Source organism: Lepidochelys kempii, chromosome 11 (assembly GCF_965140285.1).
Source record: "Lepidochelys kempii isolate rLepKem1 chromosome 11, rLepKem1.hap1, whole genome shotgun sequence".
Classification (NCBI taxonomy): domain Eukaryota; kingdom Metazoa; phylum Chordata; order Testudines; family Cheloniidae; genus Lepidochelys; species Lepidochelys kempii.
This window is the reverse complement of record NC_136390.1, coordinates 6,587,223-6,610,573: the sequence shown is the minus strand read 5'-3', so window position 1 is coordinate 6,610,573 and position 23,351 is coordinate 6,587,223. Positions and strand designations below refer to the sequence as shown.

Genomic DNA, 23,351 nt, shown 5'->3' with positions numbered 1-23,351 from the left:
TACAGTCCCACCAGTTTGCCTCATCTTTAACCATGCATGTAAGCCTGTTCCTATTCAGAACAGCATTTAGGGACCTGCTGTAAATTAAGCACATGTGTGAAGGGGATGTATAAACCCCACTCTGCCACAGCCACTCAGGGGCTAAGAGACAGAGTAGCTGCTGCTAATGGTTTGATCAGCAACAGATGGGATTAGAGGCTGCAGCCCATCAGATTGGGGTGACCGTGGCTTCATGAAAGGCTGGAGGCTACTCTTCATTGGCAATGGACTGACACAAAGCTGCCCAAAAGCAGGCTCAGCGGCCCCTGCAGACTGGGTTGAGGAAACAGAGATCTGAAGCAGGTAACCCTTCCCCTATGCTCTGTGAGCTGGAAGAGGACCAGAATCCCTTGGGTCCTGCTACCAGACTTGGGAGGAATAAGACACAGAGCTTTGAGGATAGCTGGAGGTGAGCTAGAACAACTGGTCTATGCCCAAGGGATTTGAGGCCAGCTGAGAGGGGCTGAACTCCCGCAATGTGCTTATGTGTTTTGCTGAACCTCAGTCTATTCTGTTGGAGCTGTAGCACTGTGAATAGTCACTGGAGCAGGGGGATCGGATCCTGGGTCTTCCATCTCCCAGATGAGTGCTCTAACCAGCAGGCTAGAGAGCCATGCTCATGCTTGTGTGCCCATTCTCTCTTACAGAGTCGTGAGAGAGAGAGAGAGAGAAAGTGTACATCACAGGTGAGTACCCTGACCACTCAGCTAAAAGTTATGAGGGCAGACCTGTTTTCCTCTCCCCTGGCTTCTTGCAAAAACAGCATGGGTTCCTATCTCCAAAGTGAAGTTCCCAGCTGTGATTCCTTAGCAGGAATAGGCACCTCCCTGCTGCCTGGACTTAGGAGAGAGCTGTGGGGCTTAGCACACGCTCCTATTGTCAGCATCTCCTGTTGGCAAACTTAGGTGGCTCTGTGCCTAGCCCACTGGCTTTTATATATCTCTGACCAAGGCAGCTATCTTGCCCCATTCATTGTCACATTGTTACCCGGGGTTCTTTCAACCCAAAGCTCTTGGTAACTTTCTCTCTGTGCGCAGTGGTGTCAGGAAATATGTCAGGGGAGACATGGCCATCTGACCGATAGATGGCTGGCACAAAACAGGACAACACAAGAGTGCTTTCACTTAAAGCTAAACTTTACTTAGTCTCAAGCACTTATACACATGTCCGCAAGAGGTTAGTAAAACACCCCCAACCCTTGATAATTACCAAAGCTGAGTGTGGCTCTCGAGTGGCACAGCGGCAGCTTGTCTGCCGCTGGGAAACACAAGATGCATCCACAGAGAGAGAGTCCAGTCCTGAAGAATCCCCCTACCTCAAACTTTTCTCCCTTATTTATACATTAGTAATAGAATGACATATCCCTTAAAGAAAACTTGTTAAGCAAGCAGTTCCAATGGGCAAGCAAGAGGCTCCTTCTGATTATCGATTAACTAGGTGTGGGTTTTTCCAGAGTTTGCAGCCTTGAGGCCCCAATAGACATTCTTGGGGCACATCCTGCTCTTCTAAGATGCATGTATCAGCAACTTCAACACAATTCTTATCAGGAAGGACGTGGGGTCAAGCTGCCCTCTCTGTGGCACCCAAAAACCCCCTTCCTCTCCTGCCTTGGTTAAGCTAAGCCTGCTGACTTGGCTGCTTTTAGCAATAAGCCATAGTGGTTTCAGGCACTTTACTGGTTTGCCAAAGTCTCCCCGTACAACATCACCTAACTTCCTTAGTGCATCCAGCCCTAAGTGATTTGTCCAAGGTCTTAAAAGAAATTTGTTGCTCTCCTGGGGTATGATCCCAGGTCTCCTGAATCCAAGCCTAGTGCTCGTACCTTTCCACCCTCTACCTTGCCAATGCGTAATGCCAGCTTTAAAAATTTCACCAATGACCAAAATATGGAACACCTGTGTCTTGTTGCACGTTGCATCCTAAATGGCAAATGATAATGTCAATGATATAGAAAAAGTGTTGTGGAATAGGCTTTTTCATTGTGTGAATTTAATAAATTTAATTTTTAAATAAGAAAAATACTGGGTGAGAAGAAGCAAATCCCATCAGATGAACCCGTAAGTATCTCCCACATGAGTTGTTAACAGGATGTGAGCTCCGGACTTTCAGATATACAGTACAGATGTCTATTGCTTGGACTAAACTCCTCTTCTCTTCTCTTCTCTTCTCTTCTCTTCTCTTCTCTTCTCTTCTCTTCTCTTCTCTTCTCTGTGGACTGTAGAGATTAAAGACCCAAGAAACATTCACAATAACTTCATGTGAACCAGCCCCTAGGGGGAGACATGACACACTTTGCCAGCGGCCATACAACAGCAGTAAAATGTTGAAGATCAGGATTCCTGGGTTCTGTTTTTGGGTTTGGAAAGGGTGTGTGATTGAAGGGCTAGAGCAGCCAGAATAGCCAGGCACGTGGGTTTGCCACATTCTATCTGAAAGGCATTGTGCATGTGTCTTACCTTGGACCACCCCTCCTCCTACAGTTGAGTAAGCTGAGGCTGAGTCATTGTGTCAGAGTGAGAAATAGATCCCATATAGGTGCCAGCCAGACACCTGAGGTGCCATTGCTACGGGTGCCTCCGTGTCTGGGTACTATACTACTTGGAGTGGAAGTACAGAGTCAACAGATGCTGTGACATCATTTGTGGGAGACGGTGGGGTCTAGCATCCCTGCAGGAGTCTGGAGACCTGACTTTTATTCCTGCATCTACCACTGGCTTATTTTGTGTGACCAGGGCAAGTCACTTATGGCCTGATTTTTTCAGAGGTGCTGAGCACTTGCAGTCCCCAAGGTGTCTCAAGTTGGGCTCCTAAAATCTGAAGCACTCATAATCAGGAGGCAAGTATTGAAAATATGGCTGCTAATGCCTTGGCTAAAGTCGCATACATGAAGCGTGTGGTTTAGGTAGCAACAAAATTCAAACCTACCTTCCGCATATTAGCCCTGAGCACATCCTTCCATTCATACCGGCGGTCAGTATAGATGTCTAACAATGCCATGTGAACACAATGAACGAGTCTGATTTTTCTCATACATCATGTAAAAGGAAATTGAGGGTAAGGCATTATGACAAGTGCTTATTAGCTGTCTAGTTTCTGTGCATCCTTTCACTGAATTCAGTCTAGCCAGAGAGTCAATTTTCTATTGTTTGCTATCTAGCTAATATACCTACCTGTGCATTTCCAATGTGCCTATCACCAGAGTATCCAGGAACAATTTTAACCCGTATTGTCACTACTCTCATTAAAAGAGAAACCAAGAGGGTTATTATAATCTGATTTATGCACGGTATTTTCTCTGGTTAGGAGGTACTTAGCTGTAATACCATTCCCTAGATTACATGCTACTGTAACCACAAATGTTAGAGAAAAAGTTAATGATTGTAATTGAAGCAGGGCTCTGCCTGCACTGAATTAATAAGAAGTACAAATACATAGGTGCATGTTGAACAAGTCTTTATTCCCTTGTTCTTAGGTGTTCACAAAATGATATTATGGTGCACAAGATCCTCCGCTTCAGACCTTGGAAAGACCATGCTTCAAGGATGAATTAAAATGCCTTCCAGTTAAATAAGTAGGATTTCAGTGGACTCTAAAATACAGTGGCTTATAGTATTGTAAATGGCCACATTTTCACTGTATCAATTGACTTGCACTGTGCCATGTTGCCAACATGTAGAAACTCTTGGATTTAATAGTTTGTACTCCTTCGGTTGTAAAATATATGAGATGATAATAGAGTTGGATTTAACTGAAATTGATTATGATGGACACATTTTTCTATCGACAACATATAACTGCATTGCAGAAGTTGAGAAGGGGAGATTCTGACTTTTTTGTGGAGCAGAAAAGTATGGGGGTTAGCATCAAAAGATGGCTGAATATTTTTGCAATTTCCTGTTTTTCCTCCTCTTGTGAGCATGGGTGGAAGTAAGTTGATATTTTTAGATCTCGATCAGGTTCCAGGCCACATTAAATTCTGTTCTGTACAAAAGTAAGCCCTAGTCCAGCAAACACTGAACATACAACATAACTCGTATTGAGTAGTCCCATTGATTTCAGTCGGGTTACTCACATGAGTAAAAATATACATGTGCTTAAATGTTTTCTGGCTGAGCAGCATAGAGGTAGACAAGACATTGTCCCTTTTCTGCAGATCTTATCGTCTAAATAGATCAAGACATACAAGGGTAATTCAACAAATCATAGAAGGGTATTTGAATAGAAGGATGGTTACATAGGCTAACAGTCAGAGTAACGTGATAGTTCCAAAGTTTATGGGAATTCTTGGGTAATGGCTCACTAATGTGAATACGCAGTTCACAGTGGGACAGACTGATACTTTGCTCACCTGGAGTAGTACCTTGTCCCTTGAGTACCACTACTGCTTGAGCAGCAAGGTGCTACTGAAGGTGAGAATAGTGGACATCGTCACTTGGATACTTTTACTGATAGTGGCCTTGATCCAAAGCCCATGGAAAGACTCCAATTAATTTCACTGGGCTTTGGATCAAGGGCCATGCAGTGTATATTTTCCTGTGTTCAAAGTCATTACTTTCCAGTTTCAGTTCCTAGTGCTTTACTTCAAACTCCAGGTCAGTGGAGGCTCCAAATGCCAAATAAGGCACTTGTATTCCAGATTAAGAGCATCCACACAAGAAGCTAATCGGGAATAGGTATTCCACTTTAAATTCACTCCCTACCTTAATCTGCATTAATTTACAAGTCCACAGAGACAGAGCAAAAGAAACAGTGAGACCCCACTGTTGATCAGTATGGAAATTAGTGGGCACAGCAAGCCAGCTGTCTAACCAGTAGCACCTGTAGGCTTCAGTGGAAGCTACGAGCATTTCTCAGGATCAAGCCTATTTCTTTGTGCTGAAAGTAACCCTACAGGGAATGCCGAGAATCGCGAGGGTTTGTTGATTAAATATTTGGAGAACATATTCCATTTCTTCACATAACCTGTGAACCTCTTTGCCAGAAGATGTTGTGAAGGCCAAGACTATAACAGAGTTCCAAAAAGGAACTAGATAAGTTCATGGAGGATAGGTCCATCAATGGCTATTAGCCAGGATGGGCAGGGATGGTGTCCCTAACCTCTGTTTGCCAGAAGCTGGGAATGGGCGACAGGGGATGGATCACTTGTTGATTACCTGTTCTGTTCATTCCCTCTGGGGCACCTGGCATTAGCCACTGTCAGAAGACAACTGGGCTAGTTGGCCCTTTGGTCCAACCCAGGATGGCCGTTCTTATGTCATGTTCTTATTTATTAAACAGATGTGGGGCGGGGGGAAGTCCACCATAAATTTTTATTTTGTGGAAGAGCTCTGTGTGGCTCGAAAGCTTGTCTCAACAGGAGTTGGCCCACTAAAAAATATTTCCTCATCCACCTTGTCTTTGCTGAGAGTAGGCAGATAAAAAGTGATGTGTGTTTCTGGTGCTGTGTCTGCATATTAACTTTTAGTGATGTTCTGTTTGAGCATTGAAGCCACATATCATACTTCTCACAGAAATCATTGATGGAAAGCACCACTTATCTCATCTAGTCCATGTTCCTTATGTTGTAGAATTGCTCTCCATAGTACCAGTTTGTAGTGATTTGTCCAGTCTTGTTTTAAATGTGCCTTCCATTGGAGCTTCTACCTCTTGTGGAAAGCTGAACTGCTGTACGAAGTTCACTGTGGATCTCTGTGAACACATCTGTCAGTCTTACTATTAAAAATAGGCTATTTTGATTTAATTGGCTTGGGTGAGAGTTATAGAGGTATCAAATCATTCTAATGGCAAATTGTTGTGATTTAAGATATTGTGGATGTCAAAGTAATGTAACCTGAGCTTGTTTATACCTCACTTCATTCTGTTGCAGTAACCCAGTTGTCCTATCAGGTGGGTGTTTGAGAAGTAATATACTTTCAGTTTGTCTGTAAAAGGTAGGTCATGCTGCAGCCCTGTTCTGCCTTCTTGTGCAGGACTGGAGAGCCATTTCCTTACAGAAACTATTCCAGGGAGGAGGTGTTATTTTTTTTCTTGGTCTATGATGACTAGATGGAAGCTATGGGAATGCAAGTTGATATAATGCACGAGGAAAAGTTCAGGTAGAATGATTAAAGTAGAAGACTGAGAGCAAGGAACTCATGAATTCCAATTCTGACTCTGCCACTAGCTTGCCATATATCCTTGGACAAGTTACTTCACGTCTGAATCTGTTTCTGTCTTGCTTGCGTGGGGACAAATGATAATTATTTCATTTGAGTGGAGTGGAGATTAATTAGTAAACAAGCCTGCTCCTCCAGTCCTGAAATTCCCCAACTGCTGGGAATGTTGACAGGAGTTTTAGATATATGAGGAATGCAGAATCAAGTCCATTGCTTGGAAGTAAGTTGTGGGAAACCCTTCATAAAGTGAATACATTATTTTATGAAAAACGAGGAAGAATGAATGAGTCTTGAAAAGCCACCTGGAATTATGTGAGCTTGTTGATTGCATGCAGTGGAGAGATTTGAAAGGTACCCTTAATGGAGGGTACATTTTGAAGTTTTAGGTGCACTTTAAAGTTTGCTTTTAGATTAGCTGAATGGAATTCTAATATAAAAGAGCATCCCGTTGAAAACACACTTTCCCTGCAGAAAGTCAAGTGCAATCTTTGAAGTTCTAAGACTACTATATAAAAAGAGCACAACATATTGATTTAACAGCCAAGAATTGCCCACTGGGAGATAGAGTTTTAGGGGTATTGTGAAATTGCAACATCAAATTGATGCTCAAAGCTGTTATACATGGGAAATGATAGTCCTTGCTAGAGGTAATATGCATCTGGTTTGTTTGATCAAGGGGATGTACCTAATGTATGTTTCTTTTTTTTTTTCAGCATATGTCTCTTTCTTTTCTTTGTCTTCATGTCCAGTTTAAAATTCCAGATGCTTCTAGTTGCAAACCTGAATGGAAGGAAACATGAATTGTGGATCTTTGATCCACATTTATGACTTACTCCCTAAAAGTTGGCTTGACATTTGCCCTATGCAATGTCTCAACAAGTTGGAAGAAGTTGTGATTGACTTTTGCTATGGTTTAGGTGGTTTTGGGCAAAGTACAGACTTATTGCTATTAAACCAGCCTTATTGCTTTTCCTGTGTAGTACTAGAATCTGCACAATCTTCCAAATAAATTTTGTTTTTCTTAAGTATCTGAAAGGGACTAAGGAGAAATGAAATAAGCATATGTCTGTTTAAAATGTGTGGGGTCTAGTTTCTTCTTAGTGGCTACAGATAGCTCTCATTCATATTAAAGTAACCCATGGCTGCACACCAAGCAGAGAATAAAGCCAAGATTAATGTGGGTTACCACTGGGAGACATAAGGAGAAACTGATGAAAGGAGAACTGAAGCTGACTATCAGGAGACTATCCCCAGGAGTGAGGAAGGGAAGCGGGGTGAGGCCTATAACTTTTTTTGGTATTATTACTGTTTTGTTTTGATATTACACCCAAAGGCCTCAATCAGGATCAGGACCCAATTGTATCTGAATGTACATTTGGCAAGGGTCAACTAAACAGAATGGGGGAAGTGTGGAAGAGAAAGGAATCTTGCTCATAAAGCGCTATCCATTACCTAGGTGCTAAGGTTATGAGTGCATTATAACCACCTAGCTAGATAAGCAGGCGCATGTTCCACTACCAACCTTTTAGAGCCACTCTCTTTCCTTCAAGAGTGAGATTCTGAAGAGTATGAAGGAAACTTAAGGGTTTCTGAGTCTGTGGGGAAGGGGGAGTTATGATAGATCGGGAGAGATGTGTATGTCAAATTATGAATCCCATTTTATTTTGTGAATGCCATGTTGTATCTTCCAATTTGAATGTAAACCTCAGTGTGGCTTTGAGCATTGTCCATTTGTAGACTTGTAGAAGCTTGATGCCTCTTGGAGAGTCTACATCAGGAAGCGAGGACATAGCTCTCAAAGGCCATCAATGTTAAATGGCTCTACCCTAGTGGAATAATGGGTTTGCTACCAGCAGGGCCTCTGACTTTGAACAACTCTTTATCCAAAAATCAATGGAGGGTGGAGGTGGCACCTGGAAATTCCTCTGCACAGGGGGACAGTTCCACTGCCAGAAGTCTGGAGGGGCTGCCCTGGACTAAGGACTTTGGACCAAACCCAAGGGTGGGTGCTGAGGTCAGACTGAGAGGAATGATGTTAAGACATTTGTTGTATTCTTAAAATCTGTAACTCTAATGCTTTTTTGAAAGCAAAATTGTTTGTGGTTAAGAAATTCCTTTGCTAAACCTGGTGCCTTGATTTACTGCCATGTTGTACCTGAAGGGCGTTAGGAAATTTGCACTCCAGCATCCAGACTGACTCTGGGAGGGAATGGTATAAGCAACATGGGGCTTGGGGGTAGCTGCAGCACTGGTTCCAGGGACTATGGGGTCCCATGGCTTAAGAAGGGGTGCAGACACAGAGTGTGCACCTGAGAGTACACCTGAGTAATGCAGAGCTAGGAACAGTAATCCATCACTACTTAGACCCGGCGCTGGGGGTGGGGGCTTAGAAGAATGTGAAGTTGAGCAGTTGTATCCAAGCCCAGCAGAGTGGTTTTCATGCAGAAAGTAGGAGTGGACCAGCTTGTGAGAGAAGGAATGGAGGGATGGACAAGCTGGGCCTGGGGAGGGAAGGCAGCAATACTGTGGTCAATGTTCTCTGGAGGTTGGCCATGCAGAAGAAGATGTAATTTACAATCAGGGTTCCTCTGGAGACTACTCCAGAGCTGAAAGTCTGCCACGTGCGCTGGCCCTCCCTGCTTTAGGTCAGCTCCAGGGCCCTTATTAGAGAAGTAGGAGTTGCAGATGGCTCTTACAGTGCCACTCTGCCTTCCAAGTGGACTTTCATGGTTCCCTCTGGCTTCTTCCAGGGGAGTGAATCAAAGCCACTAGCTGAGAAATAGCATTTCCTGGCTATTTGTCCCCATCTGCCCAGATTTGGGCCTGTAAACAACATTTTGAACATGCACCAAGAACAAGGAGCATGATGTTGCCTGAACAGTAAATCTGTGAGAGCCACTCAGAATGAGTTGTCTTTTTTTTTTTCTCTCATTACTGTTGTGAAGCACACAGGTTTTGGAGAATAAATAAATGATCTTCACGGTTGAGATACAGTTAAACAAATTTCATTCTGTCTAAGCTGTGGCAGCAAGATAAATAATCTAGAGAGACATGCAATAGAGGAGTCGGTTTCACGGTTTGCAGGAAGTTTGGGGTGCATAATAAAGCCCTAAGAACGAGTCAAACAGTAAGATTTTTGTAGCAGCTCTTTAAAAAAAAATGAATATAGCCTCTTCTCTTCTGCTCAGTTATTTCTACATCAGGCTGTTTAATGCTCACCATGGATATAGCAGAAGTTCTGGCAAAATCCTGAGATTTTAAGGGGAATTGGTCTGAGTGGTCTGTCACTGAGGGGAGCCGCTATATGTAGAAGTGTGTCCTGTCCATTCCAAGGTGATACAAGTAATGAATAAGGTTGATAAGATTTGGAAAGAAACACAGGACTGGAACAGAGCTCCTGGGTCCTTGCATCCAGTCCCTTCCTGTCACAGGAAACCATGCCATTGTCAGGAACCAGGAGCTGTCATTCCCTCTGCTGAGCCTGGGGCTAGCCAGTTAATGAGCCCAGCTGGGCTGTCGCAGAATCGCCTGATTGGCCAGCTCACCCGATTGGCTGAAAGGAGCCAACAGGTCTGCCTTTAAGCTCAGCAGCAGATTGCCAGTTGCTCAACACTTTTATGCCTGCAGCTGCAATCTCTCCTGTGCCTGCTTTGTTCCCAGCCATATTTGTGTCCTGCTCCCTTGTCGGCTTCTAACTCTGGCTCTGACCTGTGGCTCTGACACCTGGTTCCTGCCTCTAACCATTAGGTCAGGCTGCCCACGTACCTGTTCCTGACAGTCATACAATCCTTTTAGTAAACTTATCAAACTCCATCTTGAAGTCTATTAGGTTTCTTGTCCCTGAAACTCTTACTGGGAGGCTGTCCCAGAATCTCACTCCTCTGATGATTAGAAACCTTCTTCTGATTTCCAGCCTAAATTTCTTCCTGGCCTATTTATTCTTGAAAGTCGGCTACAAAGGATTGTAGTGCAGCTGGGCTCAAACTTCAAAATGTGTATCTGGATTTTAAACACTGCTGCGTGCAGGGTGTCCCATCTCCCTACTATATCTGGTTGAAATTGTTTTGAGTGAAACATTTTCCTGCCCAAAAGATGGGCTTTGTCATAAAAGGTATCTTTTTCACTGCATGAAAAAATATGTTTTATAGTGGGAAACTTTGAAATGAAAGGCAAATTTTCCATTTTGAATTGCATGTTCAGTTTTCAAAAAACAAATTTAAATGAAATTTTCATTGCAAATTTAAATGAAATGTTTTAGTTTGAAATTTCCCACAAAAAATCAAAAAAGAATGTTTTTCATATTTTTTTATGGGGGTAAAAGGTTTTTTCAACCAGCTTTGCAGGTCAGTAAACTCCTAGGACACGACGTAATCATCACAGATATGTGCATTATCTGTATTTTATTAGTTTGTGTCGGGGTGTCTCTGTTTCTCAGGTGTAAAATGTGAGTAATGGTAGGGGTAGTATCAGAATAAACAGGTTATTGATTTAGAGGTTCCCAGATACTTCAGTAATGCAGGCCGTGCGAGTATCTAGACAGACAGAAGCAAAGCCTTCTGGGAACGTTCTCAAGAACCGTCTGTAGTGGGGTTCTGAGAATTTGCATTCATGCTGCATATTGTTTTCAGTAGTGTGTCATCTGTTTGTTTAGCTACACTGTAAAGAAACACCTCCTTAATTATATGTTTCTGTGTTGATGCCAGTTGCTTTCAAGTGTATATTAATACTATTGTACTGATACCTGTGATTTTTGAGTGTACATCAGATCATTATATTGATACCAGATGTTCTTCAGTGTATGTTAATACCATTTATTGCTAGCTGATGAATTCAAGTGTATTTTAATACCCATGTATTGACTGATATTAGATGAACTGAACTTCTTCAGAGATCTAACATGGAAGGTATAAAATAACCCTTTTGTTTAACATAAAGCCCAATGTAATTGCAGAATCCTTGAAAGGATATCCTATAATAAATTACTTTTCCTCTTCGCTGGTCAGATTATCTAACAAAGTTCCTTTTCTTCTCCTCTTTGTGACTCTCTGAAGTGTACCTACTCAGATCGTTTTCAGATTCATTCCTGAAAGCAATTACTTCATCCTGACATGTTCTGAAAATGTTGTGTGTGTCTGATTTTTTTCACTCTAAATCAGATGTCGTTTGCTGGCCCACTTCACGGGTCCCTTCTCTCACCGACGCTTATGAGAGTAATGAATGAAAGAGTTCTCTGAGCTAGATGTCTCATCTCAGGAGAAGGGCTTGTTAAGGAGCTATTAATTCCCACCCCACCCTTCAGCTCATTTCCTGTGTTTCAATGGAAAGTATTGATAACCAGCATATAAGGTTCTCGTGAGGTTCCTGGTTTTTAAATCTTTGCTTTGTTGTGACTTAAGGTAAAATTTTACTTTATGAAATTGAAGGACGAAATGAGAGATTAAAATAAATCTCCAAGGTAAGAAAATACTCAGGGGAAGGAAATTCTCCAGCTAGACAGTGTAAAGAAAAGCTTAATTAAAGTGACTGGCATGGTACTTGAAAATATAACAGTACTTTTCACTAGCATCATGCCTTTCGCCTAAGGTACTTTAAAAGTATTTATTAATATAAGTCTTGGGCTGCCTGACCATACCAAGATAATAAGATCCACTGGCTAGAAGTTTGAAGCTAGACAAAGTTAGGCTGGAAATAAGGCACATTTTTAACAGTGAGGGTAATTAACCACTGGAACAACTTACACAAGATTGTGGTGAATTCCCCATCACTGTCCATTTTTAAATCAAGACTGGATGTTTATTGAACAGATCTGCTGCAGTTCAAATAGGAATTAATTCAGGGAAGTGCTGTGTCCTGTGTTGCACAGGAGGTCAGACTAGATCATCACCGTGGTCCCTTTTGGCCTTATCTATGATGGGTGATGTTGTCTTTACCATACTCCCAGTCAGAGGCAGATTAGCCAATGGGCCAACAGCACCAGGCCAGAATTTAAGCAGTGCTTTAAGATTAGACATATATTTCAAGTAGCAAGTGTTAAGCACTGATATAAAGTGCTGTGTGCAAAGCAGCCAGTTGAAATGCTCTGCAAGAGGTTGTACTGGTCCTACAAAGCCCAGGAACAGTGATGGATATTATTGAGCACCATCTACAGGCACCTTTCTCAGTTAACTAATTAGTTACATATGTACAGACATCTCTGTTTCATCGAGAGCTCCTGTTACAGCGAGTAATAACCTACTGATTTCCTGGCTCCCCCAACACACAACTATCAAGATTGTTTTGAAACTAAAAGTCCTTTACTCCCCCACTCACCTGGTGGCTCCTATCCTATTCCCATTTCCTGATATAGATGTTCAGATTGGAACAAAAAAAAATCTGATTTAGTATTTACAGTCTGATGGCCATACGTTTGCCTCCGCTTAAAAGGATTGCCTCACCATGGGAGTAGAGGAAAGCATTCATTAACAATAGCAGGATGACTTGAATTTGCACCTGGCTTTGAGCATTTGTATTTCATGTAAAGCACTGGAATACAGGCAGCTGAATGCCTTTCTAATGGACCAATAAAAGAGGAAGCCCCTCCTTTTTGTATGCAGACATTTGTGTACCACAGTGAGAGCCTGAGGGCCTAGCGCTCTGGTTTTTGCATCATTACTTGACTGTCAGCTTCTCTAATATGTATTCCAGTGATATGGTTGGGGGTCCCGAGTTTGTATTACTTAAAAACGGGACACTCCAGCTGAAGTGCCAGATCCTCCCACACCCTGCATTGTCCTTCCCGGAGGCCCCGCTTCTGTCCCGTCTCTTCACCTAAGGCCCCTCCCCTACCCGCCTCCTCCTCTGAGGCCCCATCACCGCTCACTTGTCTTCCTCCTCTCCTCATCGCTCGCTGCTCTTCCTCTCTTCCCCCCTGCCCACCAGGGTTGTGAGGGACTTGCCTGCAGATCTGGGGCTGGGAGCTTCAGCTTCCCAATGCAGGTTTGAGGCAGCCTTGCTTGAGTAGGGCTGGTGCGGGTGATGACCTGGTTCCTCCCCTCACCATCTCTGCCTGAAGTAACTGGACTTCGGGTGTCCGATCAGTGGATCTGACTGGACACCGTCAGGTCCCCTTTCCAAACGGACTTTCCAGTCAAAAACCGGTCATCTGGTCACCCTAGGTACGCTTGATTTTCAGGGTCTTCCGCTTAAGTCTTTTTATTTTGGTTAATACAGGGAATAAACATTTGATTGGAACTAATTGATCAAACATGTGTTAGGAAAAAAGATGCACAGATATCCACTGGGACACGACAGTAGGTTCTCTTAAGCTATCTCATGGTCTGGGAAAATAGTTTCTTGCTGCTGCTCTGGTATCAAAAAGGTCGATTTGGTTAATGTGGGAAGTACAATTGTTGAAACATTGACTGAATTATGGGACGTTAAAAGCTTTTCAGTAGTGTTTTTGTAGGAAGGGACTGAGTGAAATCACACACAGATTTTGATTTATCCAGTATGTTCTTAAGACAAAAGCCTAGAAAACCATACGACTAAATCATCAGTTGGTGTAAATGGACTTCAGTGAAGCTACACCAATTTACACCAACTCAGAATCTAGCCCATACCACTCAATGCATTGGCAGCAGAACTATTCCCATTTTGAATGATGTTCTAACTAGAGTTGCTCAAAACTCTCTTGCACAGAAATCTTTTCCCCCCTATTTTTTTTAAATAATCAGATTTCAAAATGTTGATAAAACTTGAAAATTCATAAAATTTGGATGATCCTTACTTGGAAACAGCCTAGGTTTCCTTCTTCCCCCCTTCTTCCACAAGTAGCAACATATATATGCATAAAGATTAACTGTCTTCTGATAAAATTTCAGTAAAAAGATATTGAAAAAGATAAGCAATGCCATAAGACAAACCTATAGTAGTCTTGTGAGATACACAGGTGTTGTGTCTGAGGTTGGAGTGTGAACTTTTTCTTGCTCCCAACAAAATGTGCAAAGCTGCATTGACTGAAAATGGATTTTTTTCACCATTTTACAAAACATTGGGGAAAATCAAATCTAACTATCCATGCCCTTTCAACATTATTTTGCAGCTCCAAATAGAAATGCCATTAAACTATAAAATAGGGAAATAATGTAAGATACTGAAGTCAAATATTCATTTGAAGTCACCGTTGTGTGGAATAACTAACATCTCTCTGGTGTCCTGTTGCTGGATCAGGCTGGCAAATTATCATCAGAGAGATGGCTATTTAAACTCAGTTTGATAAAGCTAAATATGAGGAGGGTTCCAAGCATTGCCCAACAGTGCTAGACATAAACACATTCACTGCATTGTTAATCCCACTAATTGAATAGAAAGCATGCAAGCCTCCATGAGATTTATGCAAAAGTACAGCCTGAAGTGTATGATTAATGTTGGCAATAGCAATGGAAAGAGCTGTTGCAGTCTATTGGCTAATGTTAATCTTGTCAAGGTTTTAGGGAAATATTTCTTTTTTGATGTGATGAAGTTATATATAATTGTTATAGTTTTTTGACGATAAAGAGTGGGATGACAAGAAGAAACGAATTAGTTGCTGACTTTTGGCTGTTCCTCTATTTTACAGCTTTAGTTTTGCAGTAAGTTTCTCCCAGTATTATTGTTACTAACAACAATTATAACATTTTATAACATCCTTCACCCCAAAGTGTTCTCCAGACTTAACTGATACTTAAAACTATCCATGGGGATCATTTCACCTATCCATGAAAGGCAGCCATGGGGGGTGGGCGACCATAACTTTTGTTTGAAAGTATAGTGACAATACACAAAAGCTTGGCATAGGAACTAAAGTGCTGTATCAGTTTGAGGTTGTAGTCGGAATTTAGGTAGACTGTGGTTTGGACAAGGCAGTAGAATGTAGAACTCTTTCCTAGAAGTTTTCCTTTTATCCTCCTTCCATTCTTATTAGAGTGTCTTCTTCCTGGTTGGCCATTATCTTTGGTTCCAGTGTTGTTGAAGCCTTGTTGGTCCTGGTAGGTCAGGAAGTCATCTAGTCCAACCCCCTGCTCAAAGCAGGACCAACCCCAACTAAATCATCCCAGCCAGGGCTTTGTCAAGCTGGGCCTTAAATACCGCTAAGGATGGAGATCCCATCACCTCCCTAGGGAACCCATTCCAGTGCTTCGCCACCCTCCTAGTGAAATAGTGTTTCCTAATATCCAACCTAGACCTCCCCCACTGCAACTTGAGACCATTGGTCCTTGTTCTGTCATCTGCCACCACTGAGAAGAGCCTAGCTCCATTCTCTTTGGAACCTGCCTTCAGGTAGTTGAAGGATGCTAACAAATCTCCCCTCACTCTTCTCTTCTGCAGACTAAATAACCCCAGTTCCCTCAGCCTCTCCTCGTAAGTCATGTGCCCCAGCCCCCTGATAATTTTTGTTGCCCTCCGCTGGACTCTCTCCAGTTTGTCCACATCCTTTCTGTAGTGGGGGGCCCAAAACTGGACGCAATGCTCCAGATGTGGCCTCACCAGTGCCAAATAGAAGGGAATAATCACTTCCCTCGATCTGCTGACCTTGCTCCTACTAATGCAGCCCAATATACCGTTGGCCTTCTTGACAACATTGGACCAACTTCCGTTGGTGGAAGAGAAATGCTGTTGAGCTACACAGAGCTCTTCTTTCCCAGACCTGAATGCACTCAGGGTGTCACAGATAAGTACAAGGTGTAACACATTGTTTAGCATCAGTCATTAACACATATGGTAAGAGACAATTCAAAGTGAATGGCTTATAAAAACAACGTGTAACCCACTAACCTGCCCACAAACGCTTTTTGTGCTATGACTGGAAAGATGTTAACTGGCCACTTCACTTTGAGTATCTTTAGACACGTGTCTGTCTCTACGTTTTACACCCAGTGACCAAACTGGCAGCACCCAGTGAAAAATAACCATGACTATTAAGTGATCTTTGGAATTTCCATCCCATAGACAAAACTGACATTTCAACATAGGAAATGAGACGACAAATTGAAATTTCTAAATTTTAAATGGAAAAGAAATTTTGGAAAAAATCTTATTTGGAATTGTCAGAATGTTTCATTTTGACATTCCTGTAATCAAAATGTTTTAAGAACATAAGAACGGCCATACTGGGTCAGACCAAAGGTCCATCCAGCCCAGTATCCTGTCTACCGACAGTGGCCAATGCCAGGTGCCCCAGAGGGATTGAAACTAAGAGGTAATGATCAAGTGATCTCTTTCCTGCCATCCATCTCCACCCTCTGACAAACAGAGGCTAGGGACACCATTCCTTACCGATCCTGGTTAATAGCCATTAATGGACTTAATCTCCATGAATTTATCCAGTTCTCTTTTAACCCCTGTTATAGTCCTAGCCTTCACAACCTCCTCAGGCAAGGAGTTCCACAGGTTGACTGTGTGCTGAGTGATGAAGAACTTCTTTTTATTTGTTTTAAACCTGCTACCCATTAATTTCATTTGGTGGCCACTAGTTCTTATATTATGGGAACAAGTAAATAACTTTTCCTTATTCACTTTCTCCACACCACTCATGATTTTATGTACCTCTATCATATGCCCCCTTAGTCTCCTCTTTTCCAAGCTGAAAAGTCCTAGCCTCTTTAATCTCTTCTCATATGGGACCTGTTCCAACCCCCTAATTATTTTAGTTGCCCTTCTCTGAACCTTTTCTAATGCCAGTATATCTTTTTTGAGATGAGGGGACCACATCTGAATGCAGTATTCAAGATGTGGGTGTACCATGGATTTATATAAGGGCAATAAGATATTCTCCATCTTATTCTCTATCCCTTTTTTAATGATTCCTAACATCCCGTTCGCTTTTTTGACTGACACTGCACACTGCATGGACATCTTCAGAGAACTATCCACGAGGACTCCAAGATCTTTCTCCTGATTAGTTGTAGCTAAATTAGCCCCCATCATATTGTATGTATAGTTGGGGTTATTTTTTCCAATGTGCATTACTTTACATGATCCACATTAAATTTCATTTGTCATTTTGTTGCCCAATGACTTTGTTTTGTGAGATCTTTTTGCAGTTCTTCACAGTCTGCTTTGGTCTTAACTATCTTGAGCAGTTTAGTAGCCTCTGCAAACTTTGCCACCTCACTCTTTACCTTTTCTCCAGATCATTTATGAATAATTTGAATTGGATTGGTCCTAGGACTGACCGTTGGGGAACACCACTAGTTACCCCCTCCATTCTGAAAATTTACCATTTATTCCTACCCTTTGTTCCTTGTCTTTTAACCAGTTCTCAGTCCATTAAAGGATCTTCCCTCTTATTGCATGACAACTTAATATACGTAAGAGCCTTTGTTGAGGGACCTTGTCAAAGGCTTTCTGGAAATCAAAGTACACTATGTACACTGGATCCCCCTTGTCCACATGTTTGTTGACCCCCTCAAAGAACTCCAATAGATTAGTAAGACATGATCTCCCTTTACAGAAACCATGATGACTTTTGCACAACAATTTATGTTCTTCTATGTTTCTGACAATTTTATTCTTTACTATTGTTTCAACTAATTTGCCCGGTACTGACGTTAGACTTACCGGTCTGTAATTGCCAGGATCACCTCTGGACCCCTTTTTAAATATTGGCGTTACATTAGCTATCTTCCAGTCATTTGGTACAGAAGCTGACTTAAAACCGTAGTTAATAGTTCTGCAATTTCACATTGGAGTGCTTTCAGAACTCTTGGGTGAATGCCATGTGGTCCCGGTGACTTGTTCCTGTTAAGTTTCTCAATTAATTCCAAAACCTCCTCTAGTGACACTTCAATCTGTGACAATTCCTCAGATTTATCACCTACAAAAGACTGCTCAGGTTTGGGAAGCTCCCTAACATCCTCAGCTGTGAAGACTGAAGCAAATAATTCATTTAGTTTCTCCGCGATGGCTCTATCGTCTTTAAGTGCTCCTTTTGTATCTCGATTGTCCAGGGGCCCCACTGGTTGCTTAGCAGGCTTCCTGCTTCTGATATACTTAAAAAACATTTTGTTATTACCTTTTGAGATTTTGGCTAGCTGTTCTTCAAACTCCTTTTTGACTTTTCTGATTAAATTTTTACATTTAATTTGGCAGTGTTTATGCTCCTTTCTATTTACCTCATGGGTTCTATTTACCTCACTTGTTTCATTTTGTTAAATTGACATGAAATGCTTCATTTTGAACCAGATCAACATTAAGCAACATTTGTCTTGCATTATGGGAGTTGTATGTCTTTTATGGGCCAGGTGTATTATGGGAGATACAGTCCAGCCAGAAAGCCTAATGCCCTCATTCTCCCACTAAGACAATGTGCTTAAAAAGGAAATACAGTTTAATATCTTGTTTGCTGATTCAAAATTGAACATTTGTGGTCAGTCCAATAAAATGAAATATTCCAATTTGGGTCCAATTAGCAAAATAAAATATTTCATTTGGATTTTCCAGATGAAAAATTAATTTTGGGGGGGAGGGGCAATCTACCTAAGGCTATTTACAGTGTTATCAGCATTTATGCCTTTATTTGCAATGCAGCTAACGAGACAGATTACGCATGTAATGGAGCATATCCGATGCACGTGTCCTTCCCCCTTGAGCAGATTATGCAATACAATGAGGGGTTAGGGTGGAGTGCACTGCATTACTCTATCCTCCTTCTCCTTGACTGCTTCATATCTGTGCTTATGCACAGAATTGGTAAGTTCTCAGTAATGTGGGGAAGAGAAGTCACTAAGACGCTGTATTGCTGAAGCACAATCTGCACTCTCAATAAATAACACATGTAATTCTTAGCAAGGGGACCTGGGGTTCATTACCAAGTGCTGGACAGTCACACATCTCAGTGCATTTCCTTCCCCTTACTGTCCACCTCTTCTACAGGGAAATTTCCCTTATCTGAAAGTGTCCTCCATCTCCTTGTTGGAAAATAGAGAGGTTTAGATGATAGCAATACCAATGAAACTCCTAAAACTGTTGTGGTGTTTTCTTTCCAGTGAGACTAAAGGGTTCATATTCATTGTCATGATAGATCATAGTGGCTGCAGAGAACTGTTCAGATCCATCGTGCCAGGAGAAGGCATTGATGCAATTTTGACGATTCCATGGAAATACTATGGCATCACATTGAATGGAAGGATTGCTTAGATTCAGTGCAGTCTTACCAGGATTATACAGTGCTTTTCACATCATGGAACCTTTCAGTCTATTACGTGGTGTTTTGTGGATGGATATAGGTCAGTGGTGGACAACCTGTGGCCTGCGGGCCTCATGCGGCCTGTCAGGGTAATATGTTGGCAGGCCGCCAGACAGTTTGTTTACATTGGTTCACCATTCCCAGTCAGTGGGAGCTACAGGAAGCAGTAGCCAGCACATCCTTTTGGCCTGCGCCACTTCCCACAGCTCCCATTGGCCAGGAACGGGGAACCGCGGCCGCTGCCATTGTAAACAAACTGTCTTGCGGCCTGCCAGTGGATTACCCTGCTGGGCCGCCGGTTGCCCACCACTGATCTAGGTAGAGGTGACAGATTCCTAGTGCGGGGCTTGATTTTAGTCATTGACCTCTAAAACCCTAACACCACCGTTCAGCTCCCAAAACTGAACAACCCCATTCAAGTAAAGTCTAATTCACTGAAACTTGCAGACATCTGAAGTTCATTTATATCCCTAGGACTGGTATAGGTACTCCATAATCAAAGCCTCTTTCAAGCTAGAAAATCTGACAAGACGACCAGCGTTTTACTCCCTGTGCTCCAGCTTCGTCATATGTGAACAGGCAGTTCACACTTTGCTTGAAATCCATGTTCAACAGAATGTTTCAGAAGTCCCCCATGAGATATTCAGATCCCGGTCTGTTCTGTGTGATGGTTGTCACTTCTTATAGCTCACACACGAGCTTTCCCACACTAATAGGATTGTTTATAAGGAAGAAAGGTGTTGTTTTTTTATGGGAGTGTCATTTTGACACGTACAACTTTGATTTGATCACTTTTTCATTCATTTAGATCCCTTGGAGGAGCTACTTGGTATTTTGAATCAAGTTTCTTCTTGTTAGTTGTTCCCTGTCTCCATTTGCTTGGGTGTAATGGCAGATCACAGAGATGACACAGGCAAAATCTGCAAGGTAGCAAGTGCTTCTGCACCTGTGCTTCCTTAGTTCAAGGCTGTAATAATGTAAATTGCAAACATCTGTGTTGTGGGACACTGCACATTCATAATCTCGTTTTCAGCTTGGTTCATCAGTTGGCCTTTGGCAGGAAAAACAGAAGAAGCTACATCCTAAAATAGCTCCTCTGGAAGATAGTTAACCTCAAGTCTGCCTGGACTATGCCAGCGCTTCTCCTTCTGTTCACAGTTCAAACCCACCCCATTACCTGCCTAATAAAGTGAGAGAGCAGATAATCATCGGCATCATTACAGGAGCCTGCTTCTGTAGATCTGTAAATAAGTTGCTGTTTGCTGCCCTGCATGTGTGTCAAGTGATACGGAGACCAAATCCTGAGCCTGATGTCTTTTTAATGCATCAGCTTGGATGAGCTGACATGTCTTCTAATTGAACTTTCTTCTGTCTTTCCACACGCAGACATAGCTAAGACGTTCAGTTTGAGTGTTACAGCAATTTTGCCAAAGACTAATTTAAGAGGCAGTGTACCAGATCTTCAGCTGATGTAAATCAGCATAGCTCTGTTGACTTTAATAGAGCTATTCCAATTTACCCCAGCCCAACATCTGGCCCAATGTTATTTTAGTAATGTCTCTAGTCCATTCAACACCTTTGCACTCAGAGGGCCAAATTCAGCCTTTATGTTCAAAGGAATGAATGCATCAAATTATGTGGGTTCAACTCCATTCACATCAGCGTAGATGGGCTCATTTACACCAGGGTTGAATAGGGTTCAGATTCTCCTATCTATCCAGGCAACCCACTGAGATTTTTTTAAGTGCATTTAAAGAGACAGCCTGTTCATTCTCAAAACATAGTTCTCTCACACAGTTCATTCTCAGAATAGTTAAATAAGTATTAGCGCTGGCCAGAAAACTTGAGTGTTATGAAAATATTTGGAGGTTTTGAAATATGTTGTGAAGTGGGATGAAAATGAGACCTTTCCGGAGAGGAGAAGCAAACAGAAAGACACCCCACTACAGACTAGCCAATAGCCTGGTGGTTAGGACACTCACTTGGGTGGTTAGGACTCTCTGAATATGCCTGATTCAGAGGAGGGATTTGACCCTGGGTTTCTCACAGCCCTGGAGAATGCCCTGATCACCTGGGTAGTTGTGAGTTCTGAGAAACATTCTTATTTGCGTTACTGTAGTGACCATAGGTGCTGGCTTCCTCCAGGCCCAGAGGTGCTCAGCGTCCCGCTCTGCCCCCACCCCCATCCCTGCCCCTGCTCTGCCCCAGGCTCCACCCCCACCCCACCTCACCTCTTCCTGTCCAGTTCCACCCCCTCCTCTGAGAACACCCCATTCCTGCTCCTTCCCTCTCCCTCCCAGTGCCTCCTGCATGCCACGAAACAGCTAATCGTGGGAGGTGCTGGGATGGAGGGTGAGGAGTTGATCGTTGGGGTCGCTGGTGGGGAAGGGAGGAGCTGGCTGCCAGTGGGTGCTAAGCACCCACTCATTTTTTGTCAGCGTCTATGGTAGTGACCAGGAGCCAGTGTGCTAGGTGCTGTACAAACACAGAACCAAAAGACAGTCCCTGCTCCTAAGTCTGATGAAATGGAATTTTTCAACCAAAAAAAAATGTTTTGTCAAAACTGTAGCATATTGTTTTTTGTAGAGCTGCTGTGCATCTTTAAATGGGTGCTGTATTCCACCATAAGGGTAGCTGCATTTCAGCAGTAGATAGTTTCAAGATGCTTCAGTTAGGTTCCCGAAGCTTGGATGCTTATCTCAGTCAAACCTGGTCTTTGAGATCCTGCAGTCTTTCCTCAGTCCATCGAAAGTTTTATTTTTTTGTTGAGTTTGAGTTTGTTTTTATTTTTTCATTGATCACAACTAACTGACTGTTAAAAGTCTCACCGGAGCTTCCTTTCCTTGCAGGTCTTCACAGGGAACACTAATGCTGACAGTGTCGTACATCACAAACTTCTGCACTCCGTGAAAACCCGCTTCCTGCGCTTTGTCCCTCTGAAATGGAATCCCAGTGGAAGAATAGGCCTGAGAGTTGAGGTCTATGGTTGCTCATACAGTAAGTGCCTTTAACGCAAATGTCATCAAACAACATTGTTAATGTTCCAGGAAGCCCCAGGGAATGTACCAGGTCCGAGTATATCTTTTCATCTAATCTGAACATGCACAACCATAATATCTGACTGGAGTTGTAGCTTTCATGACCGATGAGCATTACTTGTTGGCTGAGCTCCCATCCACTGATACCTTATAACATCATCTTTGCCCCATACCCTGCATTTATAGGGAATTAAATAGGTATAAAGGATAAGGGTCTGAGACTAAAGTAAAATGGAAATATAATCAAGGAATTCATAGACATTTTAGAGAGTATGTTGGAATATTTTTTGCATTTATATAAAGGCACCTTTCTAATTTTTGTATGGCATATCATTGAATGTCCAGTCTATTAGTTAGCTGTCTATGCTCTTTGCTTGAACAAATTCATCTTGACCTTTCTAAACCTGTGCACCCTTGCATTTTTAGATGTAGAGGCATTTTCAAAATTTGACCCCCAAACTTGCATCTTTACAGTTCTACTGTGTCGGGACTTACTGGGCCAGATCTCCAGATGATGAAAATCGGCCCAGCTCCATTGTCTTCAATATAACTAAATAGACACCAGCAGATGATCTGGCCCACTGTGCACAATTCTGGCCCTGAAAACGTCCCAACAAACAGAGGGGAGTTCAAAAGAATAGCAACAAAAATAATGAGGGGGCTGAAGGGCTTGATCTATAAGAACCATGATGTGTACCTTGGCTAAGAGATGACTCAGCATGTCCGTGCATGGATGGGGAAGGTGAGATTGGAGGTGGAACAGCATGATAATCTGCAAATATTTGTAATACTGAGGTTGGAGGAACTATTTCAGGTGCTACATTGGGGCCTAACTAGGCATAGTGGGAGGAAGTTATGACAAGGAAAGTTTAGGATGACTATCAGGGCCGGCTTCAGAAAATCTGGGTGTCTCCC

At 42.4% G+C, this 23,351-nt stretch overlaps 1 protein-coding gene across 6 annotated transcripts in view; it reads left to right on the top strand.

The window, feature by feature from the left end:
• Nucleotides 1–23,351, top strand: part of CNTNAP5 (contactin associated protein family member 5) — a 419,241-nt gene that overhangs the window by 167,113 nt on the left and 228,777 nt on the right. For all 6 annotated transcript variants that reach the window (XR_012154186.2, XM_073305029.2, XM_073305027.2 and 3 more), the window contains one exon: nucleotides 22,248–22,395. Coding sequence is in view for 5 of the 6 variants with exons in the window: in XM_073305029.2 (XP_073161130.1) it covers nucleotides 22,248–22,395 (148 nt within the window). In the remaining variant the exon portion in view is untranslated. The remainder of the gene's footprint in view (nucleotides 1–22,247; nucleotides 22,396–23,351) is intronic.